The 24,436-nt window shown below is 36.2% G+C and overlaps 2 protein-coding genes across 3 annotated transcripts in view; one reads left to right on the forward strand and one right to left on the reverse strand.

Moving 5' to 3' along the window:
- The window catches only part of CUBN (cubilin (intrinsic factor-cobalamin receptor)), a 315,183-nt gene that overhangs the window by 69,373 nt on the left and 221,374 nt on the right, over window positions 1-24,436 (forward strand). Inside the window, 4 exon segments of the mRNA XM_011963893.1 lie at window positions 2,229-2,359; window positions 21,159-21,351; window positions 22,672-22,832; window positions 23,522-23,703. Coding sequence (XP_011819283.1) covers window positions 2,229-2,359; window positions 21,159-21,351; window positions 22,672-22,832; window positions 23,522-23,703 — 667 coding nt within the window.
- LOC105527545 (nuclear receptor-binding factor 2) lies at window positions 12,254-14,047 on the reverse strand. 2 transcript variants are annotated; one of them, XM_011963892.1, is made up of 2 exons: window positions 13,899-14,047; window positions 12,254-13,813 (listed from the first exon to the last, which is right to left on the reverse strand). In XM_011963892.1, the coding sequence occupies exons 1-2, from the start codon at window positions 13,981-13,983 to the stop codon at window positions 13,065-13,067; spliced, it is 834 nt and encodes a 277-aa protein (XP_011819282.1). In that variant the 5' UTR covers window positions 13,984-14,047; the 3' UTR covers window positions 12,254-13,064. The 2 variants fall into 2 exon arrangements, with proteins under 2 accessions (XP_011819282.1, XP_011819281.1); XM_011963891.1 differs by having other exon boundaries at window positions 12,254-14,047.

Raw genomic sequence — 24,436 nt, forward strand, 5'->3', positions numbered from 1 at the left:
GTATATTCATGAAGTCAAAACCAAAATTAAAATAATGCGTATATCCACTACCCACAAAACTAAAAAACCTTTCCATTCTAATTCCTTGCTTTTGCTCCTCACCCCCACCCACAGGAAACCATGAATCTACTTTCTATCCCTGTAGATTCATTTGCATCTTATCTAACTGGAATCATACTATATGTACAGCATGTTTTTCTGACTTTTCTCAATCAGCATAATTTTTTTGTTGGATGCAAAGATTTGTAGTTTTATCAAATTGGAAACATTTTTGGCCACTGGTTCTTAAAATACTTTTCTATCTTTCCTCCCCATTAGGGACTCTGATTTTATATATATTAGGCACTTGAAATTGTTCTACAACTCACTTGATAGCCTGTTCTTTGATTTCAAGCCTCTGTTCTGTGTGTTTTACTTTGGAAAGTTTCTATTACTATATATTCAAGTACACTCATCTTTTCTTCTGCAATGTTTAATCTGCTATTAATTTTACCAAGACATTGTAGTTTTCATTTCTGGAAGTTCAATTTGAGTCATTTTGTATATAGTCCATGTCTCCGCTTTACACATGAATTTTTTTTCTCTAGCTTTAAAAATCTATGAGATATAGTGGTAGCTATTTTAATGACTTTATCTACTAATTCAAACATTTGGATTGCTTCCTGCTATGGTTTTATAGATTGATTTTTCCTCTCTTTCTGAGTTATACTTTCCCGCGTCTTTTCACATCTGGTAATATTCGATAGGATACCAGACATTTTCAATTTTATGTTTTTGGCTGCTGGACATTGTCGTATTCCTGTAAGTATTCTTGAGCCTTGTTCTGGAAAGCAGTTAAGCTACTTGGAAACAGGTTGATCCATTTCAGTTTTGCCTTTAAACTCATTTGTTTCCTGTATCCAAAGGTTTGTTGTCCTATATTGCTTGACCTCCAGTGTTTTGAAAGCCATTGTTTTATATTTTTTTGTCCAGGATTTTTGTTGTTTCAGGTGCAAGGTTAAATCTAGCCCCTGTTGCATTTCTGTTGGAAATGGAAATCTCCTGATATTTTAAAATGTCTTTATCTTGCATTTTATTTTCTTTATTTCTCATGTTTTAAACATCTTTCTTATCTTAATCTTTCATCTTTTTAACTTTCTTCTTTTTCTTTTTTGGGAAGGTACTTAACATATCACCACTGCAAAATACAGAACGTTTGCTGAATGGCATAAACTATAATGATCGTCCTCAAATTTCAAATACATGGGCATATACGGAGGCATTTAAAAATATCAATTAGTTCACCTACTTTTATTTTGATCAAGATATTAAATATTTTTTTCACACTGCAATGGTATTATACACCAAATTTTCTTTGTTTTTCTCCTTTAGCAATTAACTTATCCATTTCCTGTACTCAACATTTCCTCTTTTTTTGGTTTCTATATTTGTTTTCTTTATCATTTCTTTTGGTTAATTTCACCAAGTGTGCTTGATTTGAGATTTCTATTTTATTGTCACTTCTTCCTACAGGTATTTCTCTAGATAAAAGCTCATGGCATTCTGTCTTTTATCATAGCTCTCTTTTTAACATTAATAGAATAGTTTTTCTGAGCTAAACTGTTTTGTTCACAGAAATGTGGCATGGCTGAATCATCACTCTTATCTCTTTATAAGCGAGCTCTTTAAGGACAATAGATTCCCTCTATAGGGATTACAATTCCAGGCACTGTTCTAAGTGCTTTACATACAGGATATTAACTCATCACATTCTCAAAACAACTCTATGAAGTAGGTACTGTCATCATTCCCATTTTAGGGATGAGGAAGACAAGGCACAGGGATTGAGTGATATATGAGTTTAGATTAGAGAGATGACTCTATGATTATATGATATATTGTTTCCCTTTGTTGTATATGTTTATTACATTTCTGTTAAAAAGTGTATTAATATGCTATATGGCAATCTAGTGTAGCTTTTACTTTCTATTTTACTAAACTTCTCATACATGACAACTCACATAGCCAGTCACACACCTAAAACCATTTCAGGGATATAATCATGAACATGACAATCTTCAGAAGTTTGCAAATTTTTTTTGCCTGAAATATATTTGTGTTTTAAGGTTGATGAGAGGTGGAGAACAAAACCTATCATTATATTTACATGTCCTAATTTTTGGTACATCATTTTCAATATACCAAACGTTTTAAAATACACACATCTGTCCTTTCTTGGTTTGGAATAGATACTGTGGAAAATCGATCCCGCCTTCTCTTACAAGCAGTGGTAGCTCATTGATGCTGGTGTTTGTGACTGACTCCGACCTCGCTTATGAAGGCTTCTTAATAAACTATGAAGCAATCAGTGCAGCAACAGGTAACAAAATAGCGTTGCATACTCGATTTTATTGACTTCATTGCAAAACAGTGCTAATAACTAAAATGCAATGAGAATACAACATCCCCAACCTGTGGCACACAATGAGAGCTTGATTTAGAATAAAGGATAGTGACTTAAATACCTTCCTTATTAAAAGTAGTGACTAGATAAGAATATTGTATCAATATTAAATCTTCTCATTTTGGTAATTGTACTGTGGTATTGTTAAAAGAATGTTTTTTCTTTCCATAGGAACAATACACTGAAGTTTTTAGACAGTCAAGAAATATAATGTCTCCAAAGTACTCTGAATTAGTTGAGATAAGTGAGAATGTGTGTGTCTGTGTGTGTGCACGTGTGTGTGTCTGTGAGTGTGTGCATGTCTGTGTGTGTCTGTGTGCATGTGTCTGTGTCTGTGTGTGCATGTGCATGTATGCGTGTGTCTGTGTGTGTGTGTGTGCATGTGTGTGTACGTGTGTGTGTATATGTGTGTGTGTGAGACAAAGAGAATGATAAAGTAATGGGAGCAAAATACAAATACATAATAAATGTGGGTAAAAAGAATTCAGGAGCTCATTTTGGGTCTTTAAAAATTCTATCAGAATGAAAAGTTACCAAAGAGACTGAATACTTATGTTAAGAAATTACAAACAGAATAACAACATATAAAAATTAGAGACTACCACATGAAATTCCAGGGAAAGGAATGGAAGATTTCTTGGCAAAATATGCATTTCTCAATTTGACCTAATGAAGTTAATCTTTTCAGCATTTTTTCCTTTCATTGTATTTTTCCTATTACTTAATTTCTCATCATTACTATGCTCTTTGCAAATGAAGTATAGGAAACAAATCCCTTTTGCAGGCAGTGTCTTTGAGGTAACATGTGAACCAGAGATGCTCCCAGCCCTAAGAGCCTGTGCATGGGATTGATGAAGGAGTCATATTTCATTAGGCTCATGTTTCCCTAGGTTGTGTTCTTTTTTAGATACTCTGAGCTTTCCTTTTGCATCATTGTATCAAAGGACCCAAATAATATCCAGCAGAGACCCATAGTAGGCATATGGTGACTATGCTTCCAAGCATTTCTCAGCCTCAGGATTACCCCAGCAGCATGGTACAATTCACTGAGCTCTCTCCAGGAAGAACTGGTAGCTTTTCCTATGTTGGGATATGCACCCTCTGACACACTCTTGCATCCTGAGAACCCCAGATGCTTATCTTTTAAAGTCCCCACTCCCTAAAATAAATGAAAGTTTAAACATCTCCCACTCAAAATCTTTACCCAATTTCTCATTTATTTCTCCTTCAGAGGGGCTGGCCACTACTCTTCATTTCAGGCAAAACTCTGCAGCAGTTCAAGTTCTATGTTTGAAACCATGGCTTTAGATTTCTCCAGAATCCTGAGTGTGAGAGAATCCATCAGTACTTTTCTCCCAGGTGGGAACCTCTGCAGGAGCAGTTCATTGTCCAGCTCAAGCGCAAGCACATGTGAAATGGAATCCCTGGCAGTTACAATAGGCTATCGTGTGTGATTGACATATTCAATGGACTTCATTCAGGTGGTTAACATCCAGTGACCAAAACTAGTTTCTTAAGAAATTATAGGGTGCACACAATTTTTCATGCTGCTGTAGTTTTATCTGTCTGGTATGTTTGTTCCCAAAGCACACTGAATATTAGATCAGCATTTGGAGCAAGTCACTTGAACTCTCTGGGCCACAGTTTTCTCATCTGTAAAATTAAGGAATTGGATTTGGTAATCCTTGAGATGACTTCCGGCTTTAATCATCTATGAATGTAATTTTAATTTGCTGCATGAATAAACTGGCTGTATCTTAGATAACATATAATACAGGCAGGGCCTCCTGAAAATGTGGAAATCTTTGTAATGATATGCAAAGTAAGACATACCTTTGTAAAACAATTCTATTACCACCCTAGCTTGTAAGGCAATATTTTGTGCAGAACGAACCAAGAGCAGTTAAAATAATTGGACAGGGAGGATATTAGATTTTAATTGTAAAAGTTTTCAGAAAGACAAGATACAGGTAAAATAAAAATGAGTCAGGAAAAGAGATAGAAGCAAACTGTACGGGAAAGGAAACTATAAAGAAGAGCAGAAGAAAAAGCAAGTGATAAAAGCAAAGGGGAGGCAGTGTTTTCATAGAAACTCAAAAGATTCTCCAGCCAGCTTCCCTGTGTGATAATCATTACTTTGGCCTCTATTTGGTCTGCACAAGGCTGAAATCACAGGCTAGGGAGTGTTCGCTTTTTGTCCCTGGGCTGAGCCCGGCTGGTCACTGTGCCCGCTTGTTGTTGGATGAACTCATAGGTCTGACTAACACAGTCAGGCCATTCTAAATAGCAATCAGATGACGAGATCCAGAAAGACACAGCACACCTTCTGTTTGTAATTCTGGAGCCTGTCACAGTTTCCCATAGATCAAGACGTGAGAGATTGGCTCTCATGCGTTGCTGAGGGGGGGCCGTGCAGCATTTTTTAGGGAAGAGCTGGTGTCAGGAGACTGAGCTGGGGTTGGGTTGGTGACACCAGGTGGTGGGCTAGTCCTCTAAGGCAGTGGCTAGACCTGGAAGGCAGCCAGGGTCAGAGTGAGCTGCTGGTGTGGAAACACAGAGATGCTAGGACTCATTCTCTTCAGGTGTCATCGTATGTTGGATATTTTCTGCAGAATAAAATAGCATCAGGGAAAAGCATCAAGGGAAGCTCAGTCATTGGCCCTCATCTTACTTTATTGCTCTAACAGAAGTTATTTCCAGAGCAGTAATGTTGGTATTTTGTTGTTGATTTCTAGCTCCTCAGCCCAACAGGTGTGAGTTTGCCTGCTGAAGTCTTTCCTGTCTTTATCTCATAAAGGTTAAGTTTCCGGATTTGAGTTCGGATACTTTTCCATCTGTAGTTTGTGCCATGTGGCTATGATGTCAGCCCCAAAGTATGTGTTTGATAGAAAAAAGATTGGCTTCTTGTGATTACTTAGACTTCCTCCCTTGTTACTTTGTTTCTGCCTATATCCAGATGTGCCTGGGAAAACAGAAAGAAAAGAACTAGCAAGTATAAGGTTAGCAGGTTAAAACTCTTACGAAGTTCTTAATAACTACAAGACTCAGCTTTAATTTAACATATTAGATTTTGCTCATTCAAACTACAAAATATTTGAATCCTGAGAGAATGTAATTGACTAATGTTATCAATTTAAAGTAAAATTTTATATTCTATTAGCATCTGTTGCATATACATTAATATATAATCCTGCTAAAAGGGAAATTTAAAAGTATAAACAGGAACAGAGAAATGCACCTGAATCATTTTCAACTGTAATATTAGAGGAAAACCTATTTAACGTCTAGTCCAATGTTTTTCAAACTGTAATTCATGACTCATTGTTGAGTCATGACATTAATTTATTCGGTTGCTACTTGTGATTGTTAAAAGTATGGAGTAGAATAGAAAGGAATAGGAGAGAAAGTATCAGAGTTTATCATACCAAGTTAGGTGTCGCTTCATGAGACCTGTTTGCAGTATCTCTGCGCGCATGTATGGTTGATGTAAATGTATTTTTTAGGGTATGTCAATAAGGTTTGAAGCACACATCTATTCCAGTTACCTTAATTTTTAAATAAGGGAGACAGAAGTCTAGGATGTTGAATTTATCCTCTCAAGAATACATAGCTAATTGGTTTGAAAGTCAGGCTAAACAATTGAGTCCCGTCTTAGAATCCATTTCTTTTGCCATGTCTAGATTAGCTCTTAGAAACGCTCTAAATGAACTGCATATAACAGCTAGTAACATTTAATTCAGGGCTATCATCAAACTGGGGAGGACTTTTCATATTTCCTGCAAAGAGAAAACTTCACAGTTGTCCAGGGAAATGGCCAAGGATGATCACAAGGTCTACACAGGATTAGCGATGAGCCTTGCTGGGCTTTTTTGGCCTCCCGCCATGCCAAGGCAGGGTTCCCACCTCGTCATTAGTGGGTGGTTAGGGCTGTTTTGTATCAGTCATCCTGAAATGAGCTCAGAAGAGGCATCTAGGAGTGCAAAGTTCAGAAATGATGACAAGCATGCCCAAAGAGGGCTTCTTTACAATAAAAGGGTAAGGAGAGTTCTGCTTCTATTTTAAAACTTCAGTTTCGGAGGGTAGTGTTCTCAAATTCTAGTGTTCATAAGAAATTTGAGATGGGGGATTTTCTTGCTATAAATTCAGGCATCTGGGTGCCACCTAGAAATTCTGATTAAAAGAGGTCTAGGGTGCTTATTAAACGCCAAGCAATTCAAGGGGTTCTAAAGAAACTTTGTAGTTTATCAAGGACTCTCTGAAGGTCAAGTCTTAGCATATGAATTGCTGTAGAATTACAAGGGAGATATGATAGTGGGTTGGACGGTACAACTGCTCATGATGGAAAGTACTATTCATGACACAGGGAAAGGGGATGCTGTAGGGAGGTCAGAAGTCTTGGTCCTACTCTCAACCTTGATACTAATTTGGAATACTTTGGACAACTCACAAGCCTCTCTGATTCTTTCTGTCCACCTTGAATTCTGTATTCTTTGCTATGAGAGATTCAGCTATTTTCCCTCAGGAAAAGGTTTTATAGTAAGTCGATTCGTCTTTTAAAGATTTACTTTCTTACCGGCTACTGTTTTCTCATAATTTTGTATGTACAGGTGTCCCAGCACTTCTCCGCTCAGTTCATTTATCTTATTTGTTACATTTCTTACTCCTTAGAATAAAAATGCAACAAAACACTTCATCATGATATTCTGAGTTCCCTACTTGTCTTCATCCTTAAATTGACATTTCCTGTGTAGAAAAACCAGGGATTGTGGCCAGGTGTAGTGGCTTATGCCTGTAATCCCAGCACTTTGGGAGGCCAAGGCGGGCAGATCACCTGAGGTTGGGAGTTTGAGACCAGCCTGACCAACATGGAGAAACCCAGTCTCTACTAAAAATACAAAATTAGCTAAGCGTGGTGGCTCATTCCTGTAATCCCAGCCACTCGGGAGGCTGGGGCAGGAGAATTGCTTGAACCTGGGAGGCAGAGGCTGCAGTGAGACAAGATGGCACCACTGCACTCCAGCCTGGGCAACAAGAGCGAAATTCCTTCTCAAAAAAAAAAAAAAAGTAGAAAAGAAAAGAACAACCAGGGATTGTTAAAGAGAATAGGATTTGGAAAGAGAGGGCCTGGGTTCAAATTTTATCTTGGCCATGTCTGAAATAAGTATCTTTTAGAATTTAATCTGCAGGAACCTGAGATCTCTCATCTACACCTCTCTAAAAAGAGGGGAGATAATGCCTGGCTGTTTTGCAAAGTTGAGAAAGAAAAAATGAGACATTCAAAGTGAAAATTACATTATAGTTGTAAAGGACCATGACTTTGCCAGATATAAAATATGATTCTCAATGTTTTTTTCTCAATTTTGCAATAGCTACTTTGCTTATTTTTATATGAATCTGCACTGGTCATCTGAGAGGGAAAAGAAAAAGCAATGACCATGACCACCTAGCAGAAAATTGTGGCAAAATGTTGAGTTTGATTGAGAAGGCTTCTTCTTTCTTAAGGGAGAGACTGAACCTATAATTATATCTTCCCTTGGGTCTTCATTTTGAAGGATGCTGAACCAAATATATCTGTGGAAGCAGATGATGGCTCCTGGGTTGGCTGTCTATTTAGCACATTCCTAGAATATCTGAGGTCATAGGGATTCATTCAGAACCCAAACGTTTCATAAGTGATTTCAGAAAGCATAGCTAAAAGATTGAGCCTCAATGTAATTGGATAATCACATAAATCATCCCATAATGCAAAGCAGGAAGGAACTGGAGCAGTTCCCCATAATCTAGGGTCTCCCTATGAGATGCATTCCTCTCTCCACAGGATCAGTTTATCCTATTTCTGTGGCTCAAATTTTATGGGACTGATATCATTGTTGCTTTGTGGTTTGGAGGGTTATACATGTTTCTCATTTTCCCCTTTGATAATGAGCTGAGTCCTGTGTTACAGAAACTTATTTGAAAAATTTTAGTGAAGGCAGAGATACATTGTGAGTTTTAGAAAAATCTAGTTTTGTGATTTTTGTAATGGTCCACGGAAGGCATTTGTATGTTTTCTCTTTTCTTTCTTTACTTTTAAAAAAGTTTTTTTTTGAGGTTGGTCAGAAAGCAAAACATGTGAGTTCTGCCAACAGTTGTCTTTGATCTTCAGAGATACGCTTTTCCATTGCTAGTTCAGTTGAATTTAGGGGATAGAAGAAATGCACTTTGATTTTTCATTTCTTTGTAAATGTCCTTAGACCATAATAAAAGGCTAAACTGATATTGGATATGAATTTTCCTTTGGCTATATAAGATAAAATAAAAAGCATAGATACATTTTTTTATCTTTGCATTTTGTATTGATGTATTAATAAGCATCATGCCAACACATAAATATCCTTGTATGGAAACACATTCTAATTTAATCGTTTGTGCTTTGCTGAAAATCACAAGAGGAAACCAAAACTTAGTATTGATATTTTTCAGTATTACTACTATTCTAGAAGGAGCCATTTATATTGTCAAGGGAAGAAATGTAAACATCTACAGAGTTCAGTGATAGTTAAGAGGAGTTTTTAATTTTTCAAGAAATAGATACATTAAGTTCAGAGAATAATAATTCTTCTGTCTATGAAATTTGAATCTCATAAAACTAACGTCAAATTTTAAGATTAAATATTCTAGTATTTAATATATATAGCAGGGATCCCTTCAAATGTGGTATTTTATTTCTCTATTTCAATTTTAGGTATTATTTATTAGATATCTGAATTATTTATTGGACTTTCTCTAGAGAGTGCAACCTGTCTGTGCACAGAACTTTCAAGCTTTTAACATAATATGGTTTTTTTCCTGTAATTTCAGTAAATTTATCCATAATTTTCAGAATTGTGTACACCCCTTTAACCACCTCTCCGTTCAAGCTATCAAATACTTCTGGCCCTCCAGAAGGGATCCTCATGTTCCTTTGATTAGTTTCCTCAACACCCTCTGTGTTAGCAACCACAGACCTGGTTTCTACCAGTACAGAATAGTTTTAACTGTGCAAAAGGCAGCTGTGAACAGGAATACATAGTGTGTCCTCTTTTGTGTCTGGCTTCTTTTTTTTTTTTTTTTTTGAGATGGAGTCTTGCTCTGTCGCCCAGGCTGGGGTGCAGTAGTGCCTCAGCCTCCCGAGTAGCTGGGACTACAGGCACGCACCACCACCCCTGGCTAATTTTTGTATTTTTAGTAGAGATAGGGTTTCACCATGTTGACCAGGCTGGTCTCAAACTCCTGACTTTGTGATCCGCCCAACTTGGCCTCCCAAAGTGCTGGGATTACAGGCGTGAGCCACCACACCCAGCTTGGCTTCTTTCATTTAGCATAATGTGTCTGGAATTTTTTCACGTTGCTGGATTTATCTGTTCTTTTCTTTCTATTGCTGACTAGCCTTCCATTGCGTGGATATATCATAATTTGATTATCTGTTCACCTGTTGTTAGACAGTTGGGCTTTTCTCAGTTTTTAGCTATTACAAAAAAGCTACCATGACCATTGACATGCAAGTTTTTTGTGGACTTATTCATTCTCTTGAGTAAAATACCTAGGAGTAGAATTTCTGGGTCTCATATGATAATGATATGTTTAACTTTATAAGAAAGTGCCAAATTGTTTTCCAAAGTGGTTATGCCATTTTATATTCTCACCTATATGAGTGACAATTCTGAAATGGGAGTTGGGGCTCAAAACCAGACCATATGGAAGACTGGCTAAGACGGGAAGAGACAGAAGCACCTCTTCATAAGACATGCCCAATAGCTCCATGACAGTTTGCCATTGCCATGACAACACCCAGAAGTTACCATCCTTTTTCTAGAAATTTCCAAATAACTCATCCCTTAATTTGCACGTGGGTGTCAATATGACTGCACAACTGTGCCAAGCTTCTTCTCTCAACACGTTGCGTATGGGGTAGCCCTGCTCTGCAGGAGCAGTCACGGAGCTGGAACGCTGATACCTCAGTGAAGCTGATTTTTTTTTCTTCTACCACCGGCTCCGCCTTGAATTCTTTCCTGGGCAAAGCCCAAAACCTTCCTAGGTAGAGTCCCAATTTGGGGGCTCATCTGCCTTACAGCGATTCTTTTCCACATCTTTCCCAATCCTTAATATTGCCAATCTTTTCATTTTTAGCTTCTGGTAGTTGCATAGTAGTATCTGCTGGTTTTATTTTGCATTTCCCTGATGACTAATAGTGCTGAGTCCTTTTCACATGCTTTTTGACAATTCATTTATTTTCTTTTGTGAGGTGTTCATTAAAACCATATTGCTCATTTTTGTTTGTTTCTTATTAATGAGTCATATGTTGTATATTCTGCATACAAATATGTCCTTTGTCAGATAAATGTATTGCAAGTATTTTCTCCCAGTGTGTGGCTAAACTTTTCTTTTCCTTATGGTATCTTTTGAAGAACAGAAATTCAATATATCCTTTTATCTCTTTTATGCTTAGTGCATTTTGTATCTTGTCTAAGGAATATTTGACTACCAAAGTTATCAGGATCTCCCACGTGCATCCTTCTAGAAGTTTTATAGTTTGAGATTTTATATTTGTTCTATGATCCATTTTGAATCAATTTTTCTATATGGTATGAGTTATGTATCCAAGTGTGTTTAGCAAATAGTATTTAATTGTTCGAGCACCATTTGTTGAAAAAATTCACCTTCACCCCCACCCCTACTGAATTGCTTTTGCATTTTTGTTGAAAATCACCTGCCTGTGTTCATGTGTAAGTGTACTTCTGGAATCTCTATTTCATCACATTGATGTACATATTTACTCTTATAACAATAGGACATTATATTACTTAATATTACATAATTTTATATTGTATATTAAAATCTGGAAGTGTAAAACCTCTAGATTTATACTTCTTTTTCAAAATTGTTTGGGCTATCCTAAATTTTTTGTATTTCTATATTCATTTTGGAATCAGCTTTTCAGTTGCATAAAAAAACTTGAGAGTTTGATTGAGATTACATTGAATTTACAGACCAATTTGGGGTGTAAAGGTCATTTTAAATTCAGTCTTCCAATCCATGAACATATTTTACCTCTCCATTTACTCATATCTTCCTTCGTTTCCTTCAGCAATAAAGTTTTCAGTATAGAGTTTGTGCATACTTCCATTAAACTTTTTATCAAGCATTTCATGTTTTTATGCTATTATAAAATGACATGCCATATTATATTATATATGCTATTATAAAATGACACGCCATATTATATATACATATTACAAAATATAGAATTTTGAAATTTTACTTTCTGGTTGTTTGGCTGATATATGCAACATAAATGGATTTTTGTATACATATCTTGTATTCTGTAGTCTTGTGAAACTAGTTATTAGTTCTAATAACTTAAATAAATCCTTTAGTATCTACTACATAGATGACAATAACTGTGAATAAGTTAAATAAGTTTTATTTTTTCCCTTCTCTCTTTTTCTGTCTCTCTCTTTCTCTGTGTATGTGTATTGCTGTGATGGCTAGACCTTTCTGTGCATTCTTGAACAGAAAGGGTGAGGTTGGCATGGTTGACCTTTTTCTTAATTTTGACAGGAAAGCATTTAGTCCTTTACCACTTAAGTATGATGTTAGCTTTGGATTTTCCATAGATACCATTTATCAGTTTGTGGAGTTCCCTTCTAGGCATACTTGCTGAGTTTTTATCCTGGATGGCTATTGAATTTTTCTTCATCTTTTCATACCTCTCAAAGCTTTTCTTTTTTATCCTGTTTAGGTGGTAAATTATGTTGATTTAGTTTTCTTTCTTTTTTTTTTTTAAAGATATAAAACACAATTACTTTATTGATTTCTTACAATCAAATACTGCCAACTAGCATTACTTCCACTCTTGCATCATTAAAAACAAAGGGTATTTCCTCCTTGGTATTTTCAAATGATGCACTATACAATAAACAAAGTTAGAACTTAAAATGCACCCTGATTAATTATGTAAACTGGTAATTTGTTTTAAAAAAGCATAATAATTTGGTTCCTTTCTTCATAAAATGGAAATTTAAATATTTCTTCTGATAGTCTTGAGGTTATTATGAGTAGTGCAAAGTGTGGCACATATAGTTTCATCTAGAAGGGTGTGTATCTTACACACCTTATTTAAACAAACAAAATGTGCATTAACAAAATGCATACAGTCAATGCATGATAGAAAGCATGTTTCAAATATAAGGCAGCCCCTCCGGCCACCATATTATTTAGGTTTTGCATTATCATTTATGGCATTACAGATTAATTACACATAACTTTTATACATTTTAACCCTGAAGATAAGAAAAATAACTGTTGCTTGAAAGAAATTATTCCAGGTAGCCATTTGGTTTGTATCAGGAGAAACCGAACCTCCATGAGTTTAGTGTCTGCCAAGTAGGAATCATTAGCTCAAGTGAGTGAATGAGACATGCGGCGCATTTCACAGTGACTGTTTCCCAAGTCCTGGCAATGCCTCTGCTCCCACAGTCCACCAGATGAAGCATTTCCGGGATGACCCTTCTATGTGGTTTTCCCTTTTCATTTTTTTTTTTTTCTGGATTAATGATTACTGTATTATTTCCTTTTTTCCCCTTTTCTGTGGCCTTACATTTTAATTACTCATAAATCCTTTCAGAATATCCTCAGAGAGCTCCATAAGGGGAAGTTCTGGAGATGGAAAATCCAAGGGAGGAAGATTGGGGATTGGCATGTCCTTGGCTTTCCCGGTATTTGCTGCGAACTTCTGCCAGGTTGAGGAGGCTGTAGCAGTTTCTGAATGTGGTGGCAAGCTCCATAACTCTGATGTTTCTACAAAATCAGCATCTACATCCAGCTCCTTTTCTATTGGACCTTTTAGAAGTCTGGCCTTTTCAGCCTTTAGTTGTTTATTTTCTTTCCTTAATCTTTCATTCTCAGCCACAAGGAACTCCACGTACCTCTTCAAATCTGCAATTTTGGTTGCCTGCTCCTCTATAATTGTTTTATCATCTTTTGGGGCTTTGCTTCCAATACATGGCTCTGCTGGCTCACTCTTTTGCTGAAGTAAATATAGTAGTGTGTCTGGATCCCTGTCAAAGATCCCCTGAATCTCAGGCAGGCATTTCTCTGTTGAAGGGCTGTACTTCTGAGAAAGGGGGCTCTGGCCCTCTGCATCCTCTGCAGAGGGTTTGTGAGATGCCTGAAGATGGGCAGCTACATCCTTATCTGTGTTCTGCTGGGCTTGCAATCTTTCTTCACGCTGGGCTCTTTTCCATCTCTCTTGGATGAGGAGGAGCTCTTTCATATGGCTATCCCTTTGCAATTCCAGTGAAAGATGAGCCTGCTCAGACTGTGTCAGGTTCATGGCTTCAGAAAGATATGCTGCAGCCTTTTTGTGACAAGAAATAGCCTCTTCGTATTTGCCTGCAGCTAATAAACGGTCCGCTCGTCTGCTCTGTTGATGAGCCAGGTTGAGGGGTCCTTCCATTACTTCCATAGACCCCGGGGTAAGCGGCGGCCTTAGGAAGGGGAGTGGTGGCCCCGGGGAACATGGAGGGGACTGCAGGGGAGCGCGACGCAGCTGCAGAGACTGCGGCCCCTCTCTGCGCCCCAAGAGCCAGCCGTTGATTTAGTTTTCTATTGTCAAATCAATGTTATATAATACATCAGAACTCCACCTGGTTCTGATCTATTATAATTTTTATGTATATTCAGAATTATTAAGCTAAAATTGTGTTATGGATTTTTGCATCAATGTAAGACATACTGAACTATAATTTTTTTTAATTTCTTTGTCTGGTTTAGTATAGGAGTAATATTGGTCTTGTTAGAAAATATCTATTTTCTGAGTTTGTGGAATATAAACAATTTCTTAATTGTTTGATACAATCTCACCAGTGAAATTATTTGAGCCTGTAGTTTTCTTTGTAGGAAGGGTTTATATTATAAATTTAATTTCTTCAATTAATAGAGGCTATTAAAGCTTTCTATTTCCTTTTGAGTCAGTTATGGGAATTTTGAAAGAATTCATCTATTTTATGTAGGTTGTCAAATTTATTTGCACAGTTTTTTGTAATGGTGTCTATTATTTTAATGTCCTAAGATTCTATAGTGACATCCCCTCTTCATTTCTGAAAATGCTAATTTGTGTTTTTTCTCTTTTTTCTTTGATCACTTTTGGTAGAATTCTATCAATTTTAATAATTTTCTCAAAGAACCAATTTTTGACATTGTTTATTTACTCTATTGCTATTGCATTTTCCATTTAATTGATTTCTGTTCTTATATTATCTCTTTCTTTTTATTATTGCTTTAGTTAGCTTTTTTCTAGTTTCTTTAGATAAAAATTAACTACAGATAGATAGATACAGATATAGACTTTAAGCACTACTTCATCTCCCCAATTTTTTTTTTTTTTTTTTGAGACGCAATTTCACTCTTGTTGCCCAGGCTAGAGTGCAGTGACGTGATCTTGGCTCACTGCAACCTCTGCCTCCCGGTTTCAAGTGATTCTCCTGTCTCAGCCTCCCAAGTAGCTGGGATTACAGGCACTGGCTGCCACGCCCAGTTAATTTTTGTGTTTTTAGTAGAGACAGGGTTTCACCATGTTGGTCACTCTGGTCTCGAACTCCTGACCACGTGATCCACCTGCCTCGGCCTCCCAAAGTGTTGGGATTACAGAAGTGAGCCACTGCGCCCAGCTACCTCCCAAATTTTAATGTTTTATTTTCACTGACTTCCAGTTCAAAATATTTTCCAATTATCTTGTGATTTCTTCTTGGATCTGTGGATTATTTGCAAATGTATTATTTAATTTTCAAATATTTGCAGGTTTTCTAGTTGTCTTATTGATTTATAATTTCATTTTTATTGTGGTTAAATGATATACTTTCTAAGTTTCCAATTGTTTAAAATTACGGAGAATTGTGTTATAGCCTCGTATGTGGTCTATGCTGCTGAACATGTCATGTATGCTTGAAAAACTGTGTTGTCTGCAGTTATTAAGGGTAGTGCTCTCTGTCAATTAGCTTAAGCCGGCTGATAATGTTGGTCAGATTTTCTATACCCCTATTTATTTTTATCTGTTTCATTTTCAGTTACTGAGAGAAAGGTGATCAAATCTTCAGCTCTAATCATAGTTGTTTTTTTTTTCTTTAACTTTTGCCTTTTCACTTTCCTTCATGTGTTTTGAAACTATTACTTCAAAAAAAAACAAAACAAACAAAAAAAAGAAACTATTACTTCATGCATGCACATTTATGATTATTATATTTTACTGATAAATCATCCCCTTTGTCATTATGAAATGTCTTTCTGTAAATCTAATAATACTTTCCTTCTTGAAGTCACTTTTGTTTGATGTTATTTCAGTGATTTCAGCTTTCTTTTATTTACTGTTCATATGGTATCTCTTTTTTCATTCTTTTACTTACAATCTAATTTCACCATTATATATAATGGTATAATTATATATAATGTGCATGTATACAAAAAACATATAATTGGGTCCTGTTGTTTCTGTGTTTTAGCTAAAGTATTTAGACCATTTACAACTAATGTAATTACTGTTATGGTTGAATTTAACATACCATTATGGTAGTTGTTTTCCATTCTTCTCTTTTTATGTTGCCATTAGCCTGTCTTCATTTTGGTTTACAGAATATTATTAGTATTCCATTCTATTTCCTTCATTGTCTTTTTAATGATACCTTTTTGTTTTTGTAGTTTTACACTAGGGCTAAAAATATGCTCCTTAGCTTATAAGCAAGTTTTCTTAGCGTTAATATGCAGCTGCTTTACATTTCATACCTTCTAATTCACACCTGACACTTCGTATTACACACATTCCCCTTTATACTTCACAAGTGTAATAATCTCCTACTAGTGTAATTCATCTACCTGTCCTTTTGTGTGCTGTTTTAGTTATATCTTTTACTTCTCTCTATATTATAAATTCACCTTACTATTATTTTTGCTTTAAATCATTCATTCTCTCACTCTTTTTTTTTTTTTTTTTTGAGACTGTTAGTCTATGGCCTAGGCTGGAGTGCAGTGGCATGCTCCCAGCTCACTGCGACCCCCACCTCCCAGGTTTAGACAATTCTTGTGCTTCAGCCTCCTGAGTAGCTGGGGTTACAGGCATGCACCACGACGCCTGGCTAATTTTTGTATTTTTTTTTAGTAGAGACGGGGTTTTACCATGTTGGTCAGGCTGGTCTCGAACTCCTGACCTCAAGTGATCTGCTCACCTCGGCCTACCAAAGTGCTGGGATTACAGGCGTGAGCCACTGCACCTGGCCTACTTCTCTCTATATTATAAATTCACCTTACTATTATTTTTGCTTTAAATCACTAATTCACTTTTAAGGAGATAATGAAAAGAAAGCCTAGCATATCTTATTCGATGTTTTTCATAAAATTTAGGAGAATTTTAGCCACTATATCCTTCTGTTTTTTTGACCCATTTTTATTTTCTTCTCCTTCTGGTTCTCTAATTGCATGTATGTTAACCTATTATTTTTCTTTGTTTTTTTTTTTTTTTAATATCTGTTCATTTTCCTGGAGTTCTTTTCTCTTTGTTCTTTAGAGTAAATTAGGTATATTGATATATATTAAAGTGTACTGACCTTTTTTCTTCTACCTACAGTTTACTATTAAACTCATCATGAAGTTTTAATTTCAATTAGTGTAATTTTAAGTTATATAATTTCCATGATTTCTTTTAGTAATTTCCTCCCTTTTTGGGCCAAAATTTCTTGTCTGTTTACTTTTTAAGGCTTTTTTCTTTAAGTCTTTGAACATATTTTTAATAGCTGCTTTAAAGTCTTTCTCTTTTAAATCTAACACCTAGATCATCTTTGAATCACAAGATCACATTTTTTTCTCAACTATGACCACATTTTTCTTGACTACTGATGACATTTCTTGATTTGATTCATATTTTCTCATTTTTGTTTTGTTTTGTTTTGTTTTGTTTGAAATGAACTCTCACTCTGTTGCCAGGCTGGAGTGCAGTGGCACGATCTCGGCTCACTGCAACCTCCGCCTCCTCGGTTCAAGCGATCCTCCTGCCTCAGTCTCCTGAGTAGCTGGGACTACAGCACCACCATGCCCAGCCAATTTTTTGTATTTTTAGTAGGGATGGGGTTTCACCATGTTGGCCAGGATGGTCTCAATCTCTTGACCTCGTGATCCACCCACCTCGGCCTCCTAAAGTTCTGGGATTACAAGCATGAGCCACTGTGCCCGGCCCATATTTTCTCATTTTTTTAACATTTATAGTAATTTTGGGATTTATAGTGGACATGATAGGTTGGGACATGATATGGGTGTCCCATATCATGAGGGTAAATTATGTGTTGTAGACACTCTGTATTCTCTCCTCCTCTGAAACTAGTTTGATATCTACCTGATTGCTTTGTATCTGCATAGGTTTATATCTTTATTTGCTAAAGAATATTTGTGAATATCCCTGTTTCTTGAGCCCCTCTAACTTGGTAGGTCTCAACCTCCAACTTCTATGATTCCCGCAGGTCTTGTTAAGACTCATCCTTTGGTAGGGAAGTTCTAGAGAGCCCTACTCTTGGCCATGGTCTTCACTTGTAAGATATGGCCTTTTAGGTGTCTCATTTGAATGCCTGAGGTGTTAAGGAGGTATCCCCATTCTGGAATGGGAGAGAACTCTAAATGATCTTGTTTCTGCTTCCAGCCTAGTAGCAGCTCCTGTCTGACATGCTTTTCGAAGTCTCACCTTATGTGTTCTCAGCCCAGGCTTAGCTAAGAATCCATGGGAAGTCCTGCTCAGATGCCTGGCTTTCATCTCTATATACTTCTTCTCTGGAGAATTTCCTTATAGTTCCAGCTGCTTTGGCAATCCTAATCTTTGCATTATCAGCTCAGTAGGACTGTCATTCACTACATGGGCTTCAGCTCCCTTCTGTGGTCAGGAAATTCTGCATAGGTAGAAAACCAAGGAAATCAAGAGTCATACATCATGAGTTTCCTTTCTGTCAAGAATCACAATCTTGTACTGCAGATTGTCCAGTATTTTGTTCAGTTTTACAGTTCTTAAGGAGAGGAGCTAGTTTAGTACAGTTGCTTGTCATAGTTGGAAGCAAAAAAATATTAAAGAACCTCAGCCAACCAGGATAGAGTATAGGAAGGAGAGAGAGAGGAAAAATGAGGTGAGAAAAATAGAGGGAGTCGTAGGATTGGAGTATAGGGGTAGCTTGAAAGAGAAGAACTGAATGGGGTAGGGAGAGTGGAAGGAACTTAGATGCATGTATCAGTCCCCTTTGTTTCCAACACATCATGTAATAATATTGCAACAACTACTTACTAGGACCTCATCTGGGCCAGGTACTACAGCGATAGTAAATAATGGTTAATAAGGTCTTATTCATATCCCAAGGTTTAGTAAGGTAAATATACTCACATAAAAACAATTTAAAAATATGTTTGGGACTCAAATTGCTATTTACATACAATTTTATTATGCAAGATAAATTAGTTCTGCTTCGTTGGGAAAGGTCTCAGCCAACCTTAAATGATGGGTAAGAGTGTATATGTTAAACCATGTATTGGCAGGGGTTGTGGGGCAGCGGGTTAGGTAAAGGGTAAAGCATTTCAGACAAAGTGAATGGTGTAAATATCATTGGAACACATCAGGAACTGTAGTTTACTTTTGTTCCAGCAACAGAAAAGAAACTTGGTGAGTAAATCAAAATTTCAGTAAAGATTAACAGACTCCCACCAGTTGTTCCAGAATAATCACATGCATGTAAGCAAGATGAAGGGAAACTACTCTTCATAATTGCCCCAAAATATCATTAATTCAGGTTCCACCACCTGAGAACCTGATCACAGTTAACATTCTCCCACAGACAAGTTGCATTAGAGATATGCAAGACAATTGTATTTCCCCTCTGGGAGTACAGTGAGTAAGCAAGGAGCATTGTCTCTTTAAGAACAAGCGAATGAACAGATAATTTCCTCTAAATATTTGATTTACTGGCTAAAGCTCTCTGTGTGTGGGTCAATGAGTCTGTCTATTCTGTCAACTCAGGAATACTGGGTCACTGCTTTCATTTGACGTCCTTTTTTTAGCTTAGTAATTTTCATTAGTGGGTCTGAAATATTAATAGACCAATGCTATACTCCTCCCTGCTCTCTTTATCCCTCTTTTCTACCTTTCCTGTTATCTCCCTTCTGTCTCTCTTATTCCCTTCCTCTCTGCCTTCCTTTCCACTTGTGGACATTTTTTGGCAGACTACAGAAAAGCATACTTTTCTATACTTTTGGAGTTAAACATAATCTTTGGTGTTAAATGTCACTGTGAATTCCTTCAATAAAGTAAATCCTTGATTGCTTGCTGTTTAAAATAGAGTAAAATCAAATATCTGGCGAATGCCTATTACTTTGAGAGCTATACACAGATGGTAGAACCTAAAATACGTTCTATGCATCTCTATGTTTTCAATACCAGTGATTCTTCTTTTCTGAGTATGATTATATAGCAGCAACTAGGGAAACAGTATAACTAAACATCCTTATTATTATTATTATTATTATTATTATTATTTTTGACTCACAGTGAAACACAATAGTTTATTGTATCCAAAACCTTTCAGTAGGAGACCTCTGTCTACTCCTATACCCTAGATTTAGGTTATGGCTGGATGCAATTGGAAATACATTAAAAATGCATGTATTTGCTGGGCATGGTGGTGCATGCTTGTAGTCCCAGATGCTGGGGAGGCTGAGACAGGAGAATCGCTTGAACTCAGGAGGCAGAGGTTGCAGTGAGCCAAGATCCCGCCACTGCACTCCAGCCTTGACGACAGAGCAAGACTCTGTCTCAAAACAAAAACAAAAACAAAAGCATTCAAACCAGATTTTATTTGTAAAATATTTCTGATTTGGAGGGCATAGGAGATTGAGTGGATGTTAGTAAACACAGAATCGACTGAATAGGTAATGTTAAAACTATTAAACCAGAAAAGTTTTTAAAGAAGATATTTATTTAGGACTTCAAAATTGTCCAGGTACTATCCTAAATGTTTTATAAATGATCTAATGTCTTCCTTATAACATAAATGACCACCATGGCCAAGCCCTTGTAATGCATTATCTTTAACTCTTAAACCTACACTCAAAGGTAGCAACCCTCTTCATTTGAGAGATGGGGGAACTAAGCCTTAGAGAAGTACAGTAACTCTCCCAAGGCTGCAGAGCTTGTCAGTGTTTGAGAGGTTTTTCATTCAAGATCACTCTGGTCCTTGAGCCTGGGCCCCTGTTGTTCACCCCATGGTGGGGGCACCTGCTTTGTCATTTCTCATAAATACATGCTTTGGCGAAAACCATTTTAAAGGAAGCTTATGAAAAGACAAGACTGAATTATTTCTAGGCCCTCCTGCAGTGGATCCTAATTTTTAATGTTTATGGTAATTTGCAAGGATTAGAAAAAAGTAACACTTTCAAGATTTAAAGGGTTGTGTACTCAAGACATATGTAACAATTTCTACTCCATAGCTTAGATTTACTGTTGGTAATTATTTTGTCTTTAAGATTACAAAAACTGTTTCAGAATGAAATCTTTATTTGCACATCCAGAATGGCCTATTGAAAATCAAGTATAGGCACAAATTAATGAAATACATATTACTGGATGTATTATAAATGTAACAATATTTTCTATTTCTCTCGTATGGTCTGTTTCTGTTCACAGCATGTTTGCAAGACTACACAGATGATTTTGGGACATTAACTTCTCCAAACTTCCCCAATAATTACCCCAACAACTGGGAATGCATTTATAGGATCACAGTGAGAACTGGCCAACAGATTGCAATGCACTTCACAAACTTCTCCTTGGAGGAAGCCATTGGTGGAAACCACTATACAGATTTTCTGGAAATCAGGTAAGCACTTTTATTTATTTCATTATAATCTTTTCATTATTTATTCTCATTAATAGTCTTTCCTAGGACTATTAAGGAAAAAATATGGTAATTCTCTGCAAAGCTCCCTGCTGTGCACTTTCTTGCAAGAAATAAAAGTTTGTCATTTGGAGCCTGACTTAGGAGAAATACAGGAATTGCGTAAGATTCAGTGGTTATTTTGAAGTGATTCTTCTATTGGAAATACTTGAAAATAAACTCCAGATTTTATCTGGGCAAAGAAACAGATGTGCTACTACTCTGAAATGATGTAACTTGCTGCTGTTGAATACCTACTTTAATTATGTAAAATCGATGTAAATTTTAGGCTTTTTGCTGTTCATTTAATCTAATTATATTATAAAATGATGGCAGGATAGCAGTCTTAAAGTTTTCACAAAGTTTTCCTGTTCAGGTAATAAAAGTCTAGGCTTGTGAATTTCGGTACAAGGCATTATTCTTTCTTATTGTCACTTTGAAGGAATGTATTTAAAAAGTTATATTTACAGTAAAAGTAAGTTCACTTATATGTTGTTATCTCTTTATGCCACTACTTTGAGTTAAATTAGGCTAATCATTCTGGTAGGCATCTATATCAAATATTTTATTTGGGATTTAAAATCTGGAATCTTATATATTATAATAAATGCTATTCTATAATATAAGGTAAGGTATTAAAATAATAAATCATAATTGGACCATATCATGCTAAAATGACATAATTTTCTTAATTTACAGCAGTTACTCACTGTATTTCAGTGTTGAATAAATCCCTTTTTTGTTGTTTGTTTGAAAAAGCTACAGATTATAAACTAGATTTAAGGCCGCAAGAGTTTTTAGGAAAAAATTATTTCCAGAATTTTGCTAAATATATCAAATATGATATATTACATTTAAAAAATTTCCAAATCAGAAGGAACACATTGAAAGATTCTCTGCGAAATACAGCAGTATGTTTATATTGTTAATAGTATAGTTTCTTTATCCTGTTTTCTCTGATACATTTGCCAGAGGCTTTGTTTGAAAGGTGAAGATTAAACACATTCTCTCCCTTTGCAATTGGTTATATAAAACACCATGCCAACCACGAATGATGGTCATTCTTTATTAAGTCATTCAAATACCATTTAACAAAATTTAAAAGTTAAAATCGTGTTTTTTAGAGTAAGAGTAGTGTTTGAGAGAAATTGCTTCATCTGGTAAACTGCTAATGTTTGCAATCCCAATGTTCAAATTATGTTAAATGTTTATACAGTAATATTTTCAGTAACCCAATACATTTTAATTTCTGTATTCTGCCAGAGATGGAGGCTATGAAAAATCACCATTGCTGGGAATATTCTGTGGCTCACATCTACCCCCAACAATCATCTCTCATAGTAACAAACTATGGTTAAAATTTCAGAGTGACCAAATAGACACGAGGCCTGGATTCTCAGCTTACTGGGATGGGTCGTCAACAGGTAAATAGCAAAAGCTTACTGGAGAAATCAATCTGATTGGTTTCTTGATTCTGGGATTGTCATGCTCTGTTCACCACTTGTTCATTTTGCCCAGTTGTATTTAAACTTCAATATTGCAAATATTTTAAAATTAACAACAGCCATTTCTTTTTAATAGACAAAGGGAGAAAGTTCTAGTTTCTTTTTATCAATAAATAAGAATCCTGGTTAGAATAAGGAAATTGCATTAATGGAAATTGGGGCTGGGTGCTGTGGCTCACTCCTGTACTCACAAACACTTTGGGAGGCCGAGGCAGGGGGATCACCTGAGGTCAGGAGTTCAAGACCAGCTGCCAACATAGTGAAACCCCATCTCTACTAAAAATACAAAAATTAGCCGGACATGGTGACAGGTGCCTGTAATCTCAGCTACTGGGGAGGCTGAGGCAGGAGAATTGCTGGAATCTCGGAGGTGGAAATTGCAGTGATCCGAGATCATGCTGTTGCACGTCAGCCTGGATGACCCAGTGAGACTTCATCTCAAAAAAAAAGGAAATTGGGTTTGTAGGCTAACTACTCTTTCATGATGCTGTTTTGCTGTATAACTTGATTTAAAGAATAGCAGAGTGGCACCAGTTTAATACAGACAAAAGGATTCAATTTCCCCAAAAGGAAAAGGGTGTGTGTCATTCCATTTCTTTCTCCTCTAGGTTGCGGGGGTAATCTCACCACTTCAAGCGGCACATTCATATCTCCCAACTACCCGATGCCCTATTACCACAGCTCTGAATGCTACTGGTGGTTGAAATCTAGCCACGGCAGCACATTTGAACTGGAATTCAAAGACTTTCACTTGGAGCATCATCCAAACTGCACTTTAGATTACCTGGCTGTATGTATAATGTTTCCATTGTATTGTTCCCTGCTCCCATCTCACCCAACACACAATGCGCTTATTTTTATTTTCGAGATTCAAGAAAGGGGAGCATCTAAACAGAACATCCATATAAAAATTCAAACAAAATAGAAACATACAAGAAATTTGGTGAAAATGACCATCTTCCAAGAATTGAATGGCTCGATACACTAAGTATTTAAAATATATTGACCATAGACTATTAAGATATGCTGAAAATCTCCTGAAAGGGGTTATGGGATTTATTATAATCATTATTTATGTAATTTCCACATATGCATTGAAAAATCACAATTTAGAAGACAGTTTTGATGAAGTAGAGAAGATAATTTGAGTCATTCAACTAGGACTTTTCACAGTACGGCAATTCACCATTGTTCATTTGTTAAAAATCTAAATAAAAATGTATTGAAATGTCATGAATCATAAACTATGGAATCAAAAACAAGGACGACAATTGATATCAGCTGTGGCATTACAATATGTATTAGGCTTTGATTTTCAATCTTCAGCCTTCAATGTAGGCTCACACGCTTATTACTGCTGCACATATCCACAGCTTAATTGCCTGAGTTTATGGCCTGAATTTGTAAATACCTAAATATAATTTGTGAAGTTATTTTATTTCATGACTATTCTTTTGTGATGTCATATATATAACAAAAAATATATATTTATTATACATAGAGATATATTTATTTTATACATA

Source organism: Colobus angolensis, unplaced genomic scaffold, assembly GCF_000951035.1.
Source record: "Colobus angolensis palliatus isolate OR3802 unplaced genomic scaffold, Cang.pa_1.0 Scaffold63, whole genome shotgun sequence".
NCBI classification, from domain to species: Eukaryota; Metazoa; Chordata; class Mammalia; order Primates; family Cercopithecidae; genus Colobus; species Colobus angolensis.

Coding starts and splice junctions, on each gene's coding strand:
- LOC105527545 (XM_011963891.1), bottom strand. CDS start 13,928: ATGGAAGTAATGGAAGGACCCCTCAACCTGGCTCATCAACAGAGCAGA.